Raw genomic sequence first — 17,121 nt, 5'->3', positions numbered from 1 at the left:
CTATAGATTATAAATATAATATGAAAAGTTGATTATCATATTTATTTATAATATTTTAATTATATGATAATTATTTATTTTTCTCTAATAACCAATTTAGTGGGAGGTTATTGGAAGTTTTATGGTAATCATGAGATAAAAGGAAAAGTATTTTCTAAAATTAGTAGTTGAATTAATTCGGAAAATTCTCATGGAAAAAGCTATCAAGTAAAAGGAGTTTTACTAAGCGATAGCGTTGACAGAGCATACATGGTTGCTTAGAGTTGACTATATATAAAACCCGAACCCTAATTACTTTAAGTAATAGTAGGTAATGTGATGTCTTCTAATGAGCTATGATGGAATCATGTCTTAGGAATTATGGAAGAAAGAATGAAGCCATGATGTGGTAGATGACCTAGGTGGCAAAATAAATGAAGGGTGAACTGATCGACTGAATTTCACTAAATGTTGCTTAAGGATTGCACTCACGTAATGGGCTTAGAGATGAGGAATTAGACATAGTTGGCGAGGAATTTTGAACGTGGGTTAACTATACTAAGGAGAGAGGTTAATTAAAATGTAGAACAAAATTTGTTGGAATTCCCAAAATAGAGAAAGTGGGAAATTAAGAATTTTTTTCTTTTAAAAGGAAAATGTTATATTCATCAAGTAAATTATTAAATACTACATTAGGATATAAAATTTAAAGAAAAAATTTGTTGAATTTCAACCATTAATCTTCATTAGTGGGCTAAGTGGCCCAAGGAGATTTCATGCAAGTAGTTTGGTGGTCGCATAGGAAAGAAGGCCAAATTCATTTGAACGGTTTGGACAGATTACTCGGGCTATTTGTGTAATTCCAGTGGCATTCGAAACTCTATGTGTCTACTTTCTATGGCTGTGCTGCTGGAGGGAAAACTCGCCGGAATAAGGTTGGAGGAGTAAAATAAGGATGAAGGGTTGGTTTCTTGGGTGAATCTAGGCCATCAGTGAAGAATTAAAGCTTCAGGAAGAATCACAAAGAATTTTGAGCTAAAACTTTGAGGTAATATTGTTACGTCAATTATAAACAACTTTGTAGAATGAAACTTTTTAAGATGAGGCCTGAAAATCGAGTTATATATTTTTGAAGTTTGAATTGGAAATTGTTGAACAAGCAGACAACTGCTTGAATTAGGGCCAATGATGAAGTTTTGAATCTTCAGATAAAACGACGAGAAATTTTGAGCTGAAATTTTAATGTAATGTTGCTAAGTTGATTCTAAGCAAGTTTGTAGAAGGAAATTTCTTGAGATGAGTTTTGAAAATTTAGTTATGAGTTGCTGAAAATGAATCTGAAGTTTGATGCTCCAAAATTTTTCTAATTGTGGGGAGTATGGCGATCAAAGGGTACATTCTTTTGGCACTCAAGCCCTCCAAATTGGCTAAGTGTCCGACCCTCAAAGTGAATGGTAGGAGGCACAATATGATGGTTTGACATGTGAGCTTGATTTATTGAGTAGGCCTAAAAGGAAGGCTAATGTAAACACTAAGTAGTATGCTTATACGTGTAGGTTCAACGCTCATTGGAGAAGCCTATCAAGCCTTAATGAAGCAAACTTGAAGACCTGTGAGTGACTATAAATGATTTATAAATGGTCTATAAATATTTTAATAATCTATGCTTTATTGACAGTTACTTTTATGCTAGTTATTTTACAAGAAGATTCAAGCCACGCATTTCCCTAAAGTTTATAAACGCATGCTAGTTACAAAGTTTATGAAATATGCTTTGGTACAATGGTTGAACCATGGTAGTTTTCAAAAGAAGATTCTATGACATGTTTAAGTTACAAGTGTTTGTATTATGTTTTAAAGTATATGTGCTCTTAATGTTGTTGAGCATGTGTTAGCAAATGATATTCTTATGAAAACTATGTTTTATGAGATCAAGCTTTCAGTAAGCTTATTTTATGAAAATGTTTTCCTATCAGGTATTTTCAGCTCAATACTGAAGTACAAGGAGAAGGTTTGAGTTGTACTACCTGATTTCAGTTATGTTATGAATCTGATACTGAGGTACATAGAGAAGGTATCAGAATAATTCACTCAGTTCAGTAATAAGCAGTGGTATCCTGCTTCAGTTATGATCCTTGACGTCAGGATCCAGTTTGCTCTACGTGCACGTATGACAGTTAATCAGTTCAGTAGGATTGAATCACGAGGGTTCTTTCCTTGCATTGGCTGAAAGGTGCTGAACAAAAGGGTTCTCACCCTAGCCCAGGCTTATGTTTCAGAGATTGAGCAAAAAGGTTCTCTCTTAAATAAGGATATCCGATGTTGAGAGATCGAGCAAAAGGGATCTCTCTCAACCAGAAATCAATTCAGCTATGTTTTCAGATACAATGGTTTTAAAAGTTTTATGTACATGTTTGCTTGACATGTTTTAGTTCCAGTATTCTATTTTCTAGCTTTCAATTTAAGCATGAGATTTATGTTTTTATTAACTCACTCACTGGGCGAGTAGCTCATTCTTTCGAATTTTTTTCTTTTCCCAGATAGTGGTTATCTCCCCAGAGGTTAGCTGTCATGTTGCTCTGCCACTCAAGGACTCCAATTAAAAGTCCAAAGTCTAAAGAGCAGTTTTAGGTGTTTATTTTGTAAATGTCTGTAAATATGTGTTGCTCATATTAGGGACTAGCAAAGTATGTTGGGACCCACTGAACTCTGTACCTGTTAATATAATATAGTTATGTTGATGTTGATCCCTGGTGTTCTGAGGTTATTTTTAAAGTTTCATTAGTTTGGTGAATGTTATATATGTATTCCAGGGATCTAAGTTGGTTAAGGATGTTAGTTATATAGTAAGTGCCACAAAAGGGTTGGTAACTACTGTCGTCACATTCACTTCTGGATTAAGAAGGGTAATCTGGGAGGGGGTGTGACACTATACGATAGTTACTCAGTTGATCGTTGCTACACGATCGAGTAGCAAAGTCTATGTGATAGGCTTCCGTTTACTAAACGATCGAGTACATTGTCTATGCGATAGACAGTGTTCACATCTCCCACTTACTCGATCGTAGACCTCTTCTCTTCCTCAATCCAAGATCATGTAGAGCCCACAACTCCTAGATTCTCACACCGAGAATACCAATTTGTGAATCGAGTTAGACTCGATCGGGTTCGAGGAGCATTCATTTGTTCGTGCTTTTGGTGGTCTGTTCGTTGTGTTCGAGTGTTGCTGTGAACGCACAAGAAGGCTGATCGAGGGATTCTTGAAGAATGATTCTTCAAAGGTACGCATACTCTATCCCTTGAATCTCTTGTAGCATGCTGTAATTTCTAGATATGCATAATCTGTTAGTTTCCAGTTAGACTATAATTTAAACATGTATGTAAAGACATACGGGTGGATCATGTTTAAATGATAACCTAAACAGTATGTAGTAGATGGATAAGGTTGGGTGCCTTATCTTGGTGACACTACGGATACGACACACTTTATAGATGTTATGAGTGTTGTAAAATGCTATAAATGATCTGATCCTATCAGTCACATGTGAGCAAGGGTATCCTATACAAAGAGTTTGTATAAGACTGGACCACAAAGTGATTAGTCTCATTATATAACACCGTTAATAGTAGAGACTTACTTTTCACCAGGATGACCATAGGTGACATGACCTGAATCCTGAGTGAGTTGTGAACTCCTATCTATGAAGGCGATCCTTTGATTTGTATGGGTGAGAGTGGCCAGATTGCCAACTCAATATGCCTACCATTTTGGGGATTCGTCTGACTGAGGAGCTGGGAACACAGCTACACAAGAATCCACTCCTTCCCTGATGTCGAGGTAAGTAGATAAATTACTCCTTTAAGGACTAATTCGGGGCTTGAACAATATGGTCACACCCTTTATTGGCTCGAGAGAGACTTGATCATAGTTGGACTATGACTTATTATTCATCAAAAGGATCAGTGGTACTTAAGGAGATAGATGTAACTATAGGAGAAAAACGGTAATTTTGGCTCAGTTGTACTTACAAGCAATTTGTGAAGGGTCATCGCATTGTTGACTGGTTATATCCAATAGACACAGAAATATATCTTTAGTGTGAATAGTGTAGTTGTCGGTTTTTAATGGAGTGACCGACAGTTAATGGATGTTGAGTAATTTAATTAAAAAGTTTAATTAATTATCCAAGTACCATTGAAGCTTCAATCTATAGATCCATAAGGTCCCCTCTGTAGCTTAACAGTGATTTATTGAGAATCAAATTTTGGATTAATTTGAATTAGTCAAATTAATTGAGGAAATTAATTATATGCGATATAATTAATATAATGTATTTGTTATATTATAATATATCTCAAAACTTTATTCGGTACCTATATATAATAATATATATAATACCATAGACATTCTCCCACTTGCCCTAGATTACACTACTCGGAGTCCTAGTCCAACTAGGTGGCCCTCAAATACTTTAGCCGAGAGGGCCTTTGTGAATGGATCAGCAAGGTTGTCTTTAGAGGCAATCTTTGTGACGATCCCATCTCCTCTATATACTATCTCCCGGATGAGATGATACTTTCTTTCAATGTGTTTTCCACGTTTGTGACTCCTAGGTTCCTTTGAGTTGGCAACAACACCCTATTGTCACAATACAGTGTGATAGACAGGTGCATATCTGGAACGACTTCCAAATTAGCCAAGAATTTGCGTAGCCATACTGCTTCTTTAGCAGCTTTGCATGCAGCCACGTATTCCGCTTCCATTATGAAGTCAGCAATACAACTTTTCTTGATGCTCTCCAAACTATAACTCCTCCGTTAAGAGTGAAAACTGATCCTGAGGTAGATTTCCTAGAATCTACGTCAATCTGAAAATCAGAATCAGTGTATCCTATAAGGATCAAATCCTTAGGTCCATACACAAGCATATAGTCCCTCGTTCTCCTTAGATACCCAAGGATATTTTTTTACAGTAGTCCAATGACCGTGTCCCAGATTGGATTGGAACCTGCTGACGATTCCAACTGCGAAACATATGCCAGAGCGTGTACACAACATAGCGTACATCAAACTCCCAATTGCAGATGCATATAGAATTCTGTTCATTTCCTCAACTTCTTGAGGTGTCTTAGGACATTGTTCCTTTGACAAATGAATTCCATGCCCAAAAGGTAATAAAACTTTTTTGGAATTTTTCATATTATACCTTGACAATACCTTGTCAATATAAGATGCCTGAGACAGTGCTAATGTTATATTCTTTCGGTTCCGAAAGATTTGTATTCCTAGAATAGACTGAGCATCACCCAAATCTTTCATTTGAAACTGTGTTGCTAACCATCTCTTTATGTTAGCAAGAAAACTTATCTCATTCCTAATGAGCAAGATATCATCAACATATAGAACTAAGAATGCTATAGTTTTGTTGACTATCTTCTTGTATACACAAGGTTCGTCAACATTCTGTTTAAAGCCATAAGATTTGATTGCAGTGTCAAATCTTATATTCCAGGATTTGGATGCTTGTTTCAATCTATAAATGGATTGATTAAGCTTACAGACTTTCTGTTTCTGTCCTTTTTCAATGAACCCTTCTGGTTGAGACATAAAAATACTTTCATCAAGATAGCCATTCAGAAAATCTGTCTTGACATACATTTGTCATATCTCCTAGTCATAATATGTGGCAATGGCAAGAAGTATTCTTATTGATTTGATCATGGCAACAGAAGAAAAAGTTTCTTCATAATCAACTCATTCTCTTTGGGTAAAACCCTTTTCCACGAGTCTGACTTTATAGGATTGTACCTTGTCAGTTTGGTCTTGTTTTCTCTTGTAGATCCATTTACAACCTATGGGTGTAACCCCATGTGGTTGATCTACAAGTTTCTAGATAGAGTTGAAGTACATAGACTTCATTTCATCGTCCATGGCTTTTATCCATTGTTCCCTGTCGACATCTTCCATTGCCTTTCTAAAGGTTAATGGATCTTCTAAACCATCATCTTGTATGATGTTTTGAGTTTCTGTTAAACCCATGTAGTGTTCAGGTTGTTGAATAACCCTTCCACTACGTTGAGGCATCCCCAACTCTTGGGATGGACGTGACGAGACAAAAACCGTTGTTGATTTACTAGCTTGATCAACAACTCTTGTTGATCTCTCTGTAGTATCTTTAGTTAGTTCTTGCAATATTAGTTTACTGCGAGGTAGATGATTTTTAATATGATCCTCTTCCAAGAACGTAACTTTTTTCGATACAAATACTCTATCTTTTTGGGGATCATAAAACAATCCTCCTTTTGTTTCTTTAGGGTATCCTACAAATAGGCATAATTTCGAACATGTTTCCAATTTCTTAGGATTTTGTACCAACATGTGTGTTGGACAACCCTAGATACGGAAATGACGTAAACTCGTTTTGCATCCTTTTCATAATTCATATTGTGTTCTGAAACACTTTTGGATGGAACAACGTTCAGAATAAATACTACAGTCTATACTGCATACCCCCCCCCCCCCCCAAAAGGATTGAAGTAACTGAGCATAACTCATCATAGATCGAACCATGTCCAACAAGGTTCAATTCCTCCTTTCTGCAATACTGTTTTGTTGTGGTGTTCCAGGTGCTGTGAGTTGGGATTGAATTCCATGATCTACTATATAGTTTTGGAATTGCAAATCTATATACTCACCACCTCGATCAGATCGAAGTGTTTTAATTCTTTTACTTAACAAATTTTCAGTCTCAGTCTTAAATTCTTTGAACTTTTCAAGAGTTTTAGACTTGTGATTGATTAAGTAAATGTAGCCATATCAAGAGTAATCGTCAATAAAACTAATAAGTACTGATATCCTCCTCGAGCTTTAACATTCATCGGACCACATAGGTCTGAATGTATAAGTTCGAGAGGTTCTTTGGCACAAAGACCTTTGTCAGAAAAAGATATTTTTTTCATTTTTCCCTCAAGACATGATTCACATGGTGTTAGGGAACTGTCTTCTAACTGATTTAGATTATCGCTTTTTACCAATCTCTCAATCCTATTGAGATTAATGTGATCAAGCTTGTGGTGCCAAAGATAGGCGTTAGGAGAAAATTTCCGCTTTTTATTACGAGTCTTAGTCGTTTTAAACATCTCTATATTTAAAATGGCTTTTACTTCGGTTGGTTTTAATATGTATAAGTTGCTATCAAGTCTTGCAGGACAGATATGTACACCTCTTGAATAAACAAACACTTCATTACATTCAAAAGATACACTGTACATATTTTCTAATAGACAAGAAATAGAGATTAGGTTTCTTTTCATCTTTGGTATATAGAACACATTCTTAAGCAAGATAAAAGAATCTCCAAAAAACAACTTCGCATCTCCCACTGCTTTAGCTGAAATAACTTCACCTGTTCCCACCTTGAAAGTCATCTCATATTTAGAAAGTCTTCTCCAAAAACTAGTTTCCTGTAGAAAAGTACAAACATGATTAGTGGCGCTTGAATCCAATATCTAGGTAAGGTGAGAATTTTCCACTATACATGTTTCAACAATTAGTAAATCAGATTTACCTTGTTTAGCCTTTTCTGCTTTCTTTTTAGCCAGATATTTTGGGAGTTTTGTTTCCAATGCCCAACTTCTCCACAATGGAAACATTTTCCTTTAGGAGTTTTGTTTGCAGTGGCTTTCTTTTTCCCCTTTCTTCAGTTTCATAATTGATTGATAAGTCTACAACTCATTCAATAGCGTCATCAAGTTATAGGTGATTTTGTTCTTGATAGCGTTTATCCTGAATGGCAGATAACTCTCTGGGAGAGATTCCAGTATTATACTTACTTGACTCGTCTCGTCTATCATCGCCTCGTGAGCCCCCGCAATGTTAAATGAACCATCATGTCAAGAATGTGTTCTTTTACGTTGGTTCCATCTTTCATGCGTGTAACATAGACACATTTGATGCTTCATGTCTAACAGAAGATGATGGTTGCCCGAACATATCTTGTAATGATGCCATAATCTCACGAGCTGTGGGCATGACCTCATGCTTCTTGTTGAGTACATCAAATATACTCACCAAGATAGACTCGGGTTTCTCATTCGCACTTACCCACCTATCGTAGATGTCCTGAACATTTTGGGTGGACATTGAACTGGGAACTGAAGGACACTCCTCCTTCAACACAAACCTCAGATCATTTACTACCAATATCGTATTGATGTTTGACTTCTAGTTCGAATAACTCTCGCTATTAAATTTATCAGAAGCAAGCAATTGTATGATTGAGTTCAACATTGCTGAAACATTTTAAACAAACTCTATTAAATATGCCTCTAAATCCATTTTTAGCAAAACTAATAAAGTACCCAATAAATCTTTATTTATTTGCAATGATACTTAAGTGATTTAGAACAATTGCTACCGAGGAGCAGTAAAAAGTTCCTTCACAGAAGCAAGACAGTTCTTGACCAAATACTTCCAGAATAACTCATATTCCAATAGTTCTTTTGGTTATCGTTTTCGGTCAAGATCTTTACTAACAATTAGTAATTCTTGTAAGTGTGACCCACTATTTTCAGATCTTAGAGGATGGTATGAATATGCCTCCGAGATAGAAGAAAATATCCAAGATAGAACTATAAGACCCTATTCATTTCACTAAAGCATGGGTTGTTCCGAATCCTATATTACAACCCTCCGAGGGGATCGCCGCGGTTAACGACTAGCTAGTGCCGCCTAAAAACGACAGTAGATGCAACATAGAAATCTCATGGTTCAAACTAATGGAGGAGACCGTAGGACAATATTGACACATTTCCTTCACCCACTTACTATGAACTACCTCTCTTATTCACCTTGTTATTGACCCATGCAAACACTTTCCGAATTGAGCAATCGAGGTAAAATCGACACGAAGTCGAGCATGGATCTCACGGTGTGAACTCTTGGGGACATGAAAGCTAATAACTATATATCAAATATATTGTTAATCTCCCATTGAACTATTCTAAATGTTTAGGTATTTTACTTAGGCATGACGGCTAATTTCATACAACCTAAGTCTAAGTGGTTTATCCAAGTATAACTCTTATAATTGGATTTAACCTACAATGTCTAGGTGATAAACCATTTTATTACCTCACATTGCTCACGCAAGCTCATAAAATCAGTTAACAACTCTCAATAGTTCGATCATAATCCAAGGTAGGAGGTGCTTGGCAAACCGTCAACTTAAGTACCCTCAACCTTAGACAGGTTTATAAACCGATATGAGTTTGTAACCGTATTTTATAAGGTAACAATCTATTTTAACGTTTAAAACAAGTTGTTAACTTAAGTGAGCATGCAACTGATCTTTGTTATGGATTTTAAACGTCTAACCAATTTTATAACAACTTACAAAATTTTAGACATGCTTAACATCCACAACATTCAACAAAGGCATCTAATATAACTATTATATTAAACATAACCCTAACATGCATACTATATATTATAATAATTATAACATACTTTCAATGCATGTAACAGGCTTCCTACGTTGGGGTTTTAAATCTACATGGCATATTGTATGCATATACATGAATTATTTAATTATTACATACATCACATGCATAAACAATTAAATACTAATTGATATGGTTTTTGTTTTGGCATAAACAAGCAAACAAATGCTTAACTATTACAAACAGCTTCAAAACCGTCTTTGAACCGCTCAAACCGCTCCAAACCAAACCCAAGCATCTTGAACTGGATTGGATGAGTTTGAACCGGACTAGCCAAAAACCCTTTGAGGCTGAACTGGATTGTACCTTGAGAAAATCGGTCGAGTCGGCTACTCTCGGTCCAACCTCAAAGTCTTGCTAAGGCCGATCATGTAGTGTTGAAGGCAATCTTTTAACACCATCTCCTTGTGTTGACATGAGGTACACGATCACTTAGTGTCTTCTATTTATCGCATAGTGCAATCGCTTAGCTCTCGGGTAGAACTACATGATTGCTTAACACCATCGCCTGGCGCTTCATGTCATCATTTAGTGTTCACTGCAGCTAACCGATCGCTTAGCTCTATCGTATAGAACATCATCGCGTCGTTCAACATCGTATCTAAACGATTGTTTAGCTCCATCGCATAGAAACTTCAACGCATCGCTTAGCACTGAATCTACACGATCGATCAGTGCCACATCTAAATGATCGCTTAGCTCTATCTTATAGCACTTCATCGTATTACTTAGCGTACGTTGCAGCTACACGATCGTGTATCATTTAGTTCCCACGCAATAGCTAAACGATCGTGTAGTGCTATCGTATAGCATTTGAACGCATCATTTAGCTCCCGTAGGTACACGATTGTTTAGCGTTCAACATGACAATGACTAGTGCCCATTGCTATACGATCGTCTTGCTTTTCTTCACATCGTGTGACGCCTGGAACTAGACGATCACTTAGCAACTGAACCTCAACAACGATTTTGAGCAAAAGCTGAAAAACTAGAGCAACAACTCGACCTTCTTCACTTGTTTCTTCAATTACATCTTAATTTCAACTCTAATGACTCCAAATAAATTACAAACTCTTGCTAACACATATAAGCTCATGAAACAAGAGCTAATTACAAATTTAATTGAGAAATTAAAGAGAATTAAAATGCCAAATCTCAGAAAACCATATTAGTGCATCAATTTAATATATCTCATGAAAAACACCCACAACACCAAAATTAAACTGAATTGAATGCTTATATGATGCTCTGATACCAATTGTTAGAGTAAGAAAACATGCAGTAGAAGTATCAAGGATCCATAAGCATTCAAATTCACTAATTTTGGCAAAGATTAAAGCATGCTCATCTAAATAAGAGGGTTTTAGATCATACCTTTGTAGAACTCTTCAAGAACTTGATCAAGCAGTAGAAGTTTTCACTAAAGATCACCGTGAACCACCTCAAGATCTTTTCCACTATCCTCTTGGAGCTTTAGAAAGAGTTGTGGGACTCAAGAACAACTTGAAGCAATGTAGAACAGATAAAAAACTCACAGCAGCACACTTCCGAGGAACCCTTCTTCCAGTTGAAATTTTCTCTCAAAATTTCTGCGTAATGCATGCCTTCAATTCACTCCAATCTTCTTTATTTATTACAGATGAACATGCAAAGAAGAGATATACATGACTTGTAGCTCATGCTTGGAGTTTTGATGAAGAAGAGGAAGTGGACTTTGTGCGAGCATGAAGAAGATGATAATGGAAAATCAAGTTTTTGCATTTTGTGCATACAAACTAATTTTCCAATTTTTCTTTAAAACCAAAATTTGATTTCAAAAACTATTTTGATTTTTAAAATTGAAAAATAATTTTCTAAAATTAATTTCATACATTAATTTAATATCAAATATTAAATTAATTTTTGCACAATAATCATCTTCATATATTTAAATCATATTTAAATATATATTCTCTTATTTCGTTTAATTTGAATGTTTCAAATTAATTTCTCAAGCTACTCTAAAACTTAACCATTTACGAGTTAGTAGGGGGACCGCGCGGACCTACAGATCATGGGCTCCAACGATTTGAGATTAATTGGCTAAACTCATTAGTCTGATCTAACCTTCATTCGTTAACTAATGGGACACTCCACTATAGCCCATAGTTGAACTCCCCTCACTGTAGATATATTATGTCCACTTTATAACCATAATCAGTAAGTCGATCTTTCATAGGTTGTTTGTAATCACAGCTAGGTTAAAATTACCGTTTTACTCCTGTGAATACATCTTGTTTCTTAAGTTCCTATTGACCCTCTAATGAATAATTCTGATTCATAATCTCTACGAATCATATCCTTTCTCTATCATGAGAAGGAGGAGCCTCGATTGTTCAAGACCTGGAATCAGTACTTAAGAGAACAACCTATCTACTAACCCTAAATCGGCTAGGAGTGAATTTCATCTTGCAAGGCTATGTCCCTAACTATTCATCCAGTCTTATCCCCAAAATGGGAAGCATATTGAGTAGCGCTGTTGGACTACTCTCACCGTTTGCAAATGAAAAGATAATCCTGAACAAACAAGAGTTCATAGCTAGCTCAGGATTAAGATCGAGTTAACCAAGGTTATTTGATAAATGAAATAGTCTGTTTTAACAGTAAACGATCGTTATAAAGAAAAGTGATTATTTACGTGGTCCAGTCTAAATTCAAGCTTATTGCATAGGATGCCCCCACTCACATGTCTCAACATGAACAATTTGTGGATCACATCATTTGTAGCATTTTACAACTTCTTATAACAACTACAGAGTGGACTGTATCCAATAGTATTACCAGGATGAGATACTCAATTTCATCTATATACTTATTAGACCATTTAGGCTATATACTGTCAACTTGATCCTGTTTATGTCACTACATAAAGTTACAGTATTCAGACTATAGCCATGAATATATTTATTGGATTTTTATAATAAGATGCAAAATCAACAAGTCATTATTATTGATAAATAGATTGTTTAACACAACCTGCGAGTTCTAGGATGTTCCCAACAATTTGGTACTAAAAAAAGAGAATTTTAAACTTTTTTGTCTTAAAGTTATTGTGTAATGTCACTTGTTATAGCATATTTTACAAAGCTTTGCATCCTAAGATATATGTTGCAACCAAGATTTGAGCAATCTCCAACCCATCAACTGAATAGTAAGTCTAGGAAAATTGATATACATATTTTCAATCTCATTATCAAACAAATAAAATGTTATAACCAAAGGCTATCAAAAGTCATATTTCTTGTAGTGTAACTATTCCAACGAAGTCAATTCTTAACAACTTTTTAAGGAAAAAAAACATAGTAAGAATCGAGGCCAACACTATACCAAAATTTACCCAAACTTGATCGATTTGTTTCAAAAGGGTTGAGACTTTATAACATCTAGTACTTCTAATTGATTGTTTTTCTTAAAGATTACATAATAACAAAGTGGAATAAATTACTTACCTTAAAGTAGACTCTGAGGTCCAAACCACAAGCTTTGTAGGCTGAAAAGGAAAAAAAATCTCGATGTTGGTTCAAAGTGAACAAATCAAAACTTAATAAAAATTCAAATCGGTAGGCGATAGACAAATCAACAAGGAAACAAGATTGAAAGGGGAAATGGTGAGGAGAAATAGAAGAAAAGAGAGATACATGAAGTTTTAAATGACCCTAAAGCTTTTCTTTTTTACTCAAATACTGCTAAAGAATCTGTTCAAATAACAAAGGAAGTTTAAACACGAGGAACCAGCAATTGAAAGGGGCAAAAAAGTTGTGAAAAATACTTCCCTTATGCTCCTTTACCATTAAGAATCCGCAAATATAATAAATATCATGAAAATAGGACTGATATTTAAAATGAAGAAGGAAATCATAAGCCAAATCAGGTAGGAACATGGTCTCGTAAAACTAGTATCTCAATTACTTATAAACATGAATACGTGGGAAGTCACATTTCCACTGCAAAAAATACAATCTTTTCAGCTTCTTCAGCAGAAATATTATCAAACATTTTTATATACAAGCAAACTTCAAAGCAATATGATTGATACATAGAGCATATATAATACCCTTCCTTTGGGCTTAAGGCATTTAAAATGAAATATGTTGCTTGAATTCCTTCAACAAAATGGGTTAAAGTGACGACAACAATATATGTATAAATTAAAACTTTATGCTAAAAACCACTGCATACTGTTATCCATAAGTGCTCAATACTATACTTAAGCATTGTAACATAAGAACACACCTAGAGTAGCTGGCACATTGAGCATATTGGAACATGAGCAGAAGAGAAACTCATCTGCTTCTCATTCACAAAGACACTAACAAACTCGCCAATTTTTATAGCTCTCCTCAGCATTCTCATACTAGTAGAAAAATAATAAATAGAAGATGCAGACCAAGGTGTGAAAAACATGAAAATTTTAATCAACAAACATGTTAGATATATCTTTACAATCACATATGGTATGTAAGCTATAAACTAAAGTTCAAGAATCTCTCCACCTGTGGCCTCTGATGCTTGTCAAGAATCTGTCTTTTTTATTATTATTATTATTTTTTTTTTATTTTTTTTTATTTTTGCAGAAGCAAAAAACTTATAGAATGTGCTTTTTTAGTCAAAACATGGGTCGAACATAAAGAGAGGAGAAAACATATTACTTTTGGATTGCCTACAAATAGGCATGTCTTTTGAACAATATTTCAACACTTAAAGGTTCGACATTAACACTTGTATCGATCTTTTCTCTAGATTTCTGAATTATGTAAACATCTTTTACATATCATAAACAACTTTTATGAGTTCTCCACATCTTATATGGAGTTTCAAAAAATATTGAAATGATGTTCAAAACTATTAAGGCAACTAGGTGCAGAGAGTTTTCACTGGATTTCATGTTTTATCAAAATATCCCTCGAAATCTCAAACTCTTTATATTCTTTACTTTGATCCAATCGAAGTATTTCGGGTTTATCTTACCTAACAAGTTTTATACACCTTGAACTCTTCAAGCATTCTAAACTTATCACTTAGGTTAAATAACTATTTGCCTTTATTGATTTCTAGTCGTATTGAAATATCTAAATATTTGTAAATGGTTTTTAACTTGGTTGGTTCTAACAGAAGTTGCTTTATAGTAGAACAAATATAACTTTTGCTAATGAGTATTTCATCTATAACAAAAGATTTATACAATTTGTTCTTTACAAAAGATAAAATAACTTTCATTACAATAACAAAAATATACAAGTTTATCTTTCAACAGCAACTGCATCTCCCACTAGTTGTTCTGAGAAATTCTCCCCTGTTCAAAACTTGGAGTTTACAAGGAACTAGTTTCCTTGTCTTGCTTTCTCTGCTCTTTTCTGTGCAAGATATTGTGGGCAGTTTCTCTTCCAATGCCCTTCTTCACTACAGTGGAAATATTTTCCTTTATCTGCAGCATTTGCCTTGCCTTTTCTGCTAGCAGACGTGTTTTTCCCTTTCCCTTTGTTCTTCTTTACTGGAATACTCTTATTCTTTAAAGAAGAAACAATATCGGGCTTTTTAGAGGATGATCCTCTTTTTTCTGCAGTAGTAACATTTACCTCTCCTTCCAGTCTTTTTGCTCTCATCATGGTTTGGTAAGCCTGTAGCTCATTGAGAAGCGTAGTTAAGTTATACTTATTTTATTCATCAGCGTGTTTGTACAGAACTGCAAGAAACTCTTCGGAAGAGATTTAAGAATAAAACCAACTTGAATCTTCTCATTGACGACAACACCGTTTACTTCTGCCACTTTGAAATGGACCATCGTATTCGGGACATTTTCTCTAATAGAGGCCCCTTCTTTCATACGACAGTTGTAAACATATTTGATTGCATCATGTCTCAGAGAGGACGGTTGTCCAAACATCCCACGCAGAGATTCCATAATCACCTTGGCAGTACTCATGCTCTTATGTTTCTTGGCCAATACATCAGATATGCTAGCAAGAATATAGGCACGGGCTTTTTCGTTAGCCCTGATCCATTTGTCGTTTACATCATGAACATTTTGGTTTGCATTTGAGCTAAGAATGGGAGGACATTCCTCTGTTAAAATGAACCTCAGGTTATCTATCACCAGTATTGTATTTAAGTTTGATTTCCACGTAGCATAGTTATCCCCGGTAAGTTTATCAAAAGTCAATAGTTGTACTAAAGAACTCGTCATTTTGAAAATATAAACAAATTTTATTAGTGAATTTCTTTTAAACTCAATCATGTTTTAGCAAAGTAATAATGTACCCAAAATTCATTATTTTTGCAATGATACTATAATGAGTCAGAATAAATGCTACTAAGGGGCAGTCAAATACTCATTCACTAAAGCAAGACATTCTTGACTAAATACTATCTCCAGAATAACTCATATCTCGATAGTCATTTAGCTACTGTCTTTTGTCAGAACTTACTAACATTTTAGTAATTTTGTATGTGTGCCCCTCCATATTTAGACCTCAGAGGTTGGCCTCAACGATGCTACCGAATTGGAAAGTCAAAGTTGAAAAACGACCTAAGAAATCCTATCCATTTCTGGAGTTTGAGTTGTTCCGAATCCTATGTTACAACCCTCTGAGGGGATAGCTGTTGTTAAATGACTAGCAAGGCCGACATAAAGATGACAAGTAGGCGCAACATAGGAATCTCACAGTCCAAATAAATGGAAGAGACTGCAGGATGTGTTGACATATATTCTTCATCCACTTACTATAAACTACTTCCCCCATTCACCTTGATTTTGACCCATACAAACACTTTCTGAATGAAGCAATCGAGGTATAATCGACATGAAGCTTGTATGGACCTCATGGTGTGAAATTTCTAGGGACGTGAGAGTTGAAATCAATATATCGTATATTTGATTTTACATTGAACAACTTCCCTTTATTCACCTTGATCTTGATCCCATGCACACACTTTCTGAATGGAGCAGTGGAGGTATAATCGACACGAAATGTTGCACGGATCTCATGGTGTGAACATCTTGAACAACTTCCCTTTATTCACCTTGGATCCCATGCACACACTGAATGGAGCAGTGGAGGTATAATCGACACGAAATCACGGATCTCATGGTGTGAACATCTTAGGACGTGAGATTTGATTTTATTGTGAACAACTTACCCTATTCACCTGATCTTGATTCATGCCAACATTTTCCGAATGGAGTAGTCGAGGTATAATCGACACGAAGCGAAGCATGAATCTCGATGTGAACTCTTAGGGATGCGAGAGCTAAAAATAACATATCGTATATGTTATTAATCTCTCACTGAAGCATTCTAATAAAATCTCACTGAAGTATTCTAATAGCATATCATATATGTTATTAAACTCACACTGAAATGTCCTAACATTTATTTGGATATACTCTTTACTCAGGTTTGTTCTAGCTAATTAACAACCCAAGTCTAGGTGTTTATCAAAGTATAACATTTATATTTGGATTTAACCTACAATGTCTTGGTGATAAACCAATTTTAAAACCTCACACCGCTCGCGTATTGCTCATAAATTTTTTTAGCAACACTCAATTATTCGACCATAATCCCCAGGTAGGAGGTGTTATGTAGACTGTCAACTTAAATAC

At 35.2% G+C, this 17,121-nt stretch overlaps 1 protein-coding gene across 1 annotated transcript; it reads right to left on the bottom strand.

Annotated features, from left to right (window-relative positions):
- Window positions 1-14,829: 14,829 nt before the first annotated feature.
- Window positions 14,830-15,702, bottom strand: LOC150038661 (uncharacterized). Its single transcript, XM_090314057.1, has 3 exons — window positions 15,244-15,702; window positions 15,011-15,136; window positions 14,830-14,943 (listed from the first exon to the last, which is right to left on the bottom strand). Exons 1-3 carry the CDS (start codon window positions 15,700-15,702, stop codon window positions 14,830-14,832), a joined length of 699 nt encoding a protein of 232 aa, XP_090170183.1.
- Between the last annotated feature and the right edge of the window lie 1,419 nt (window positions 15,703-17,121).

Source organism: Benincasa hispida, chromosome 1 (genome assembly GCF_027475165.1).
Source record: "Benincasa hispida cultivar pf3 chromosome 1, pf3_genome.v1.1, whole genome shotgun sequence".
Taxonomy (NCBI): domain Eukaryota; kingdom Viridiplantae; phylum Streptophyta; class Magnoliopsida; order Cucurbitales; family Cucurbitaceae; genus Benincasa; species Benincasa hispida.
The sequence above is the reverse complement of the archived record's forward strand: the minus strand, read 5'-3'. Positions and strand labels throughout refer to the sequence as shown.

Excerpts from the sequence above, each read along its gene's own strand:
- LOC150038661 (XM_090314057.1), bottom strand. The coding sequence starts at position 15,702 with ATGACGAGTTCTTTAGTACAACTATTGACTTTTGATAAACTTACCGGG. Across the intron at positions 15,137-15,243 it reads TCGTCAATGAGAAGATTCAA|GCTTACCAAACCATGATGAG; the intron begins GTTGGTTTTATT and ends AATGAGCTACAG. Across the intron at positions 14,944-15,010 it reads TAAAGAATAAGAGTATTCCA|ATAAAGGAAAATATTTCCAC; the intron begins GTAAAGAAGAAC and ends CAAATGCTGCAG.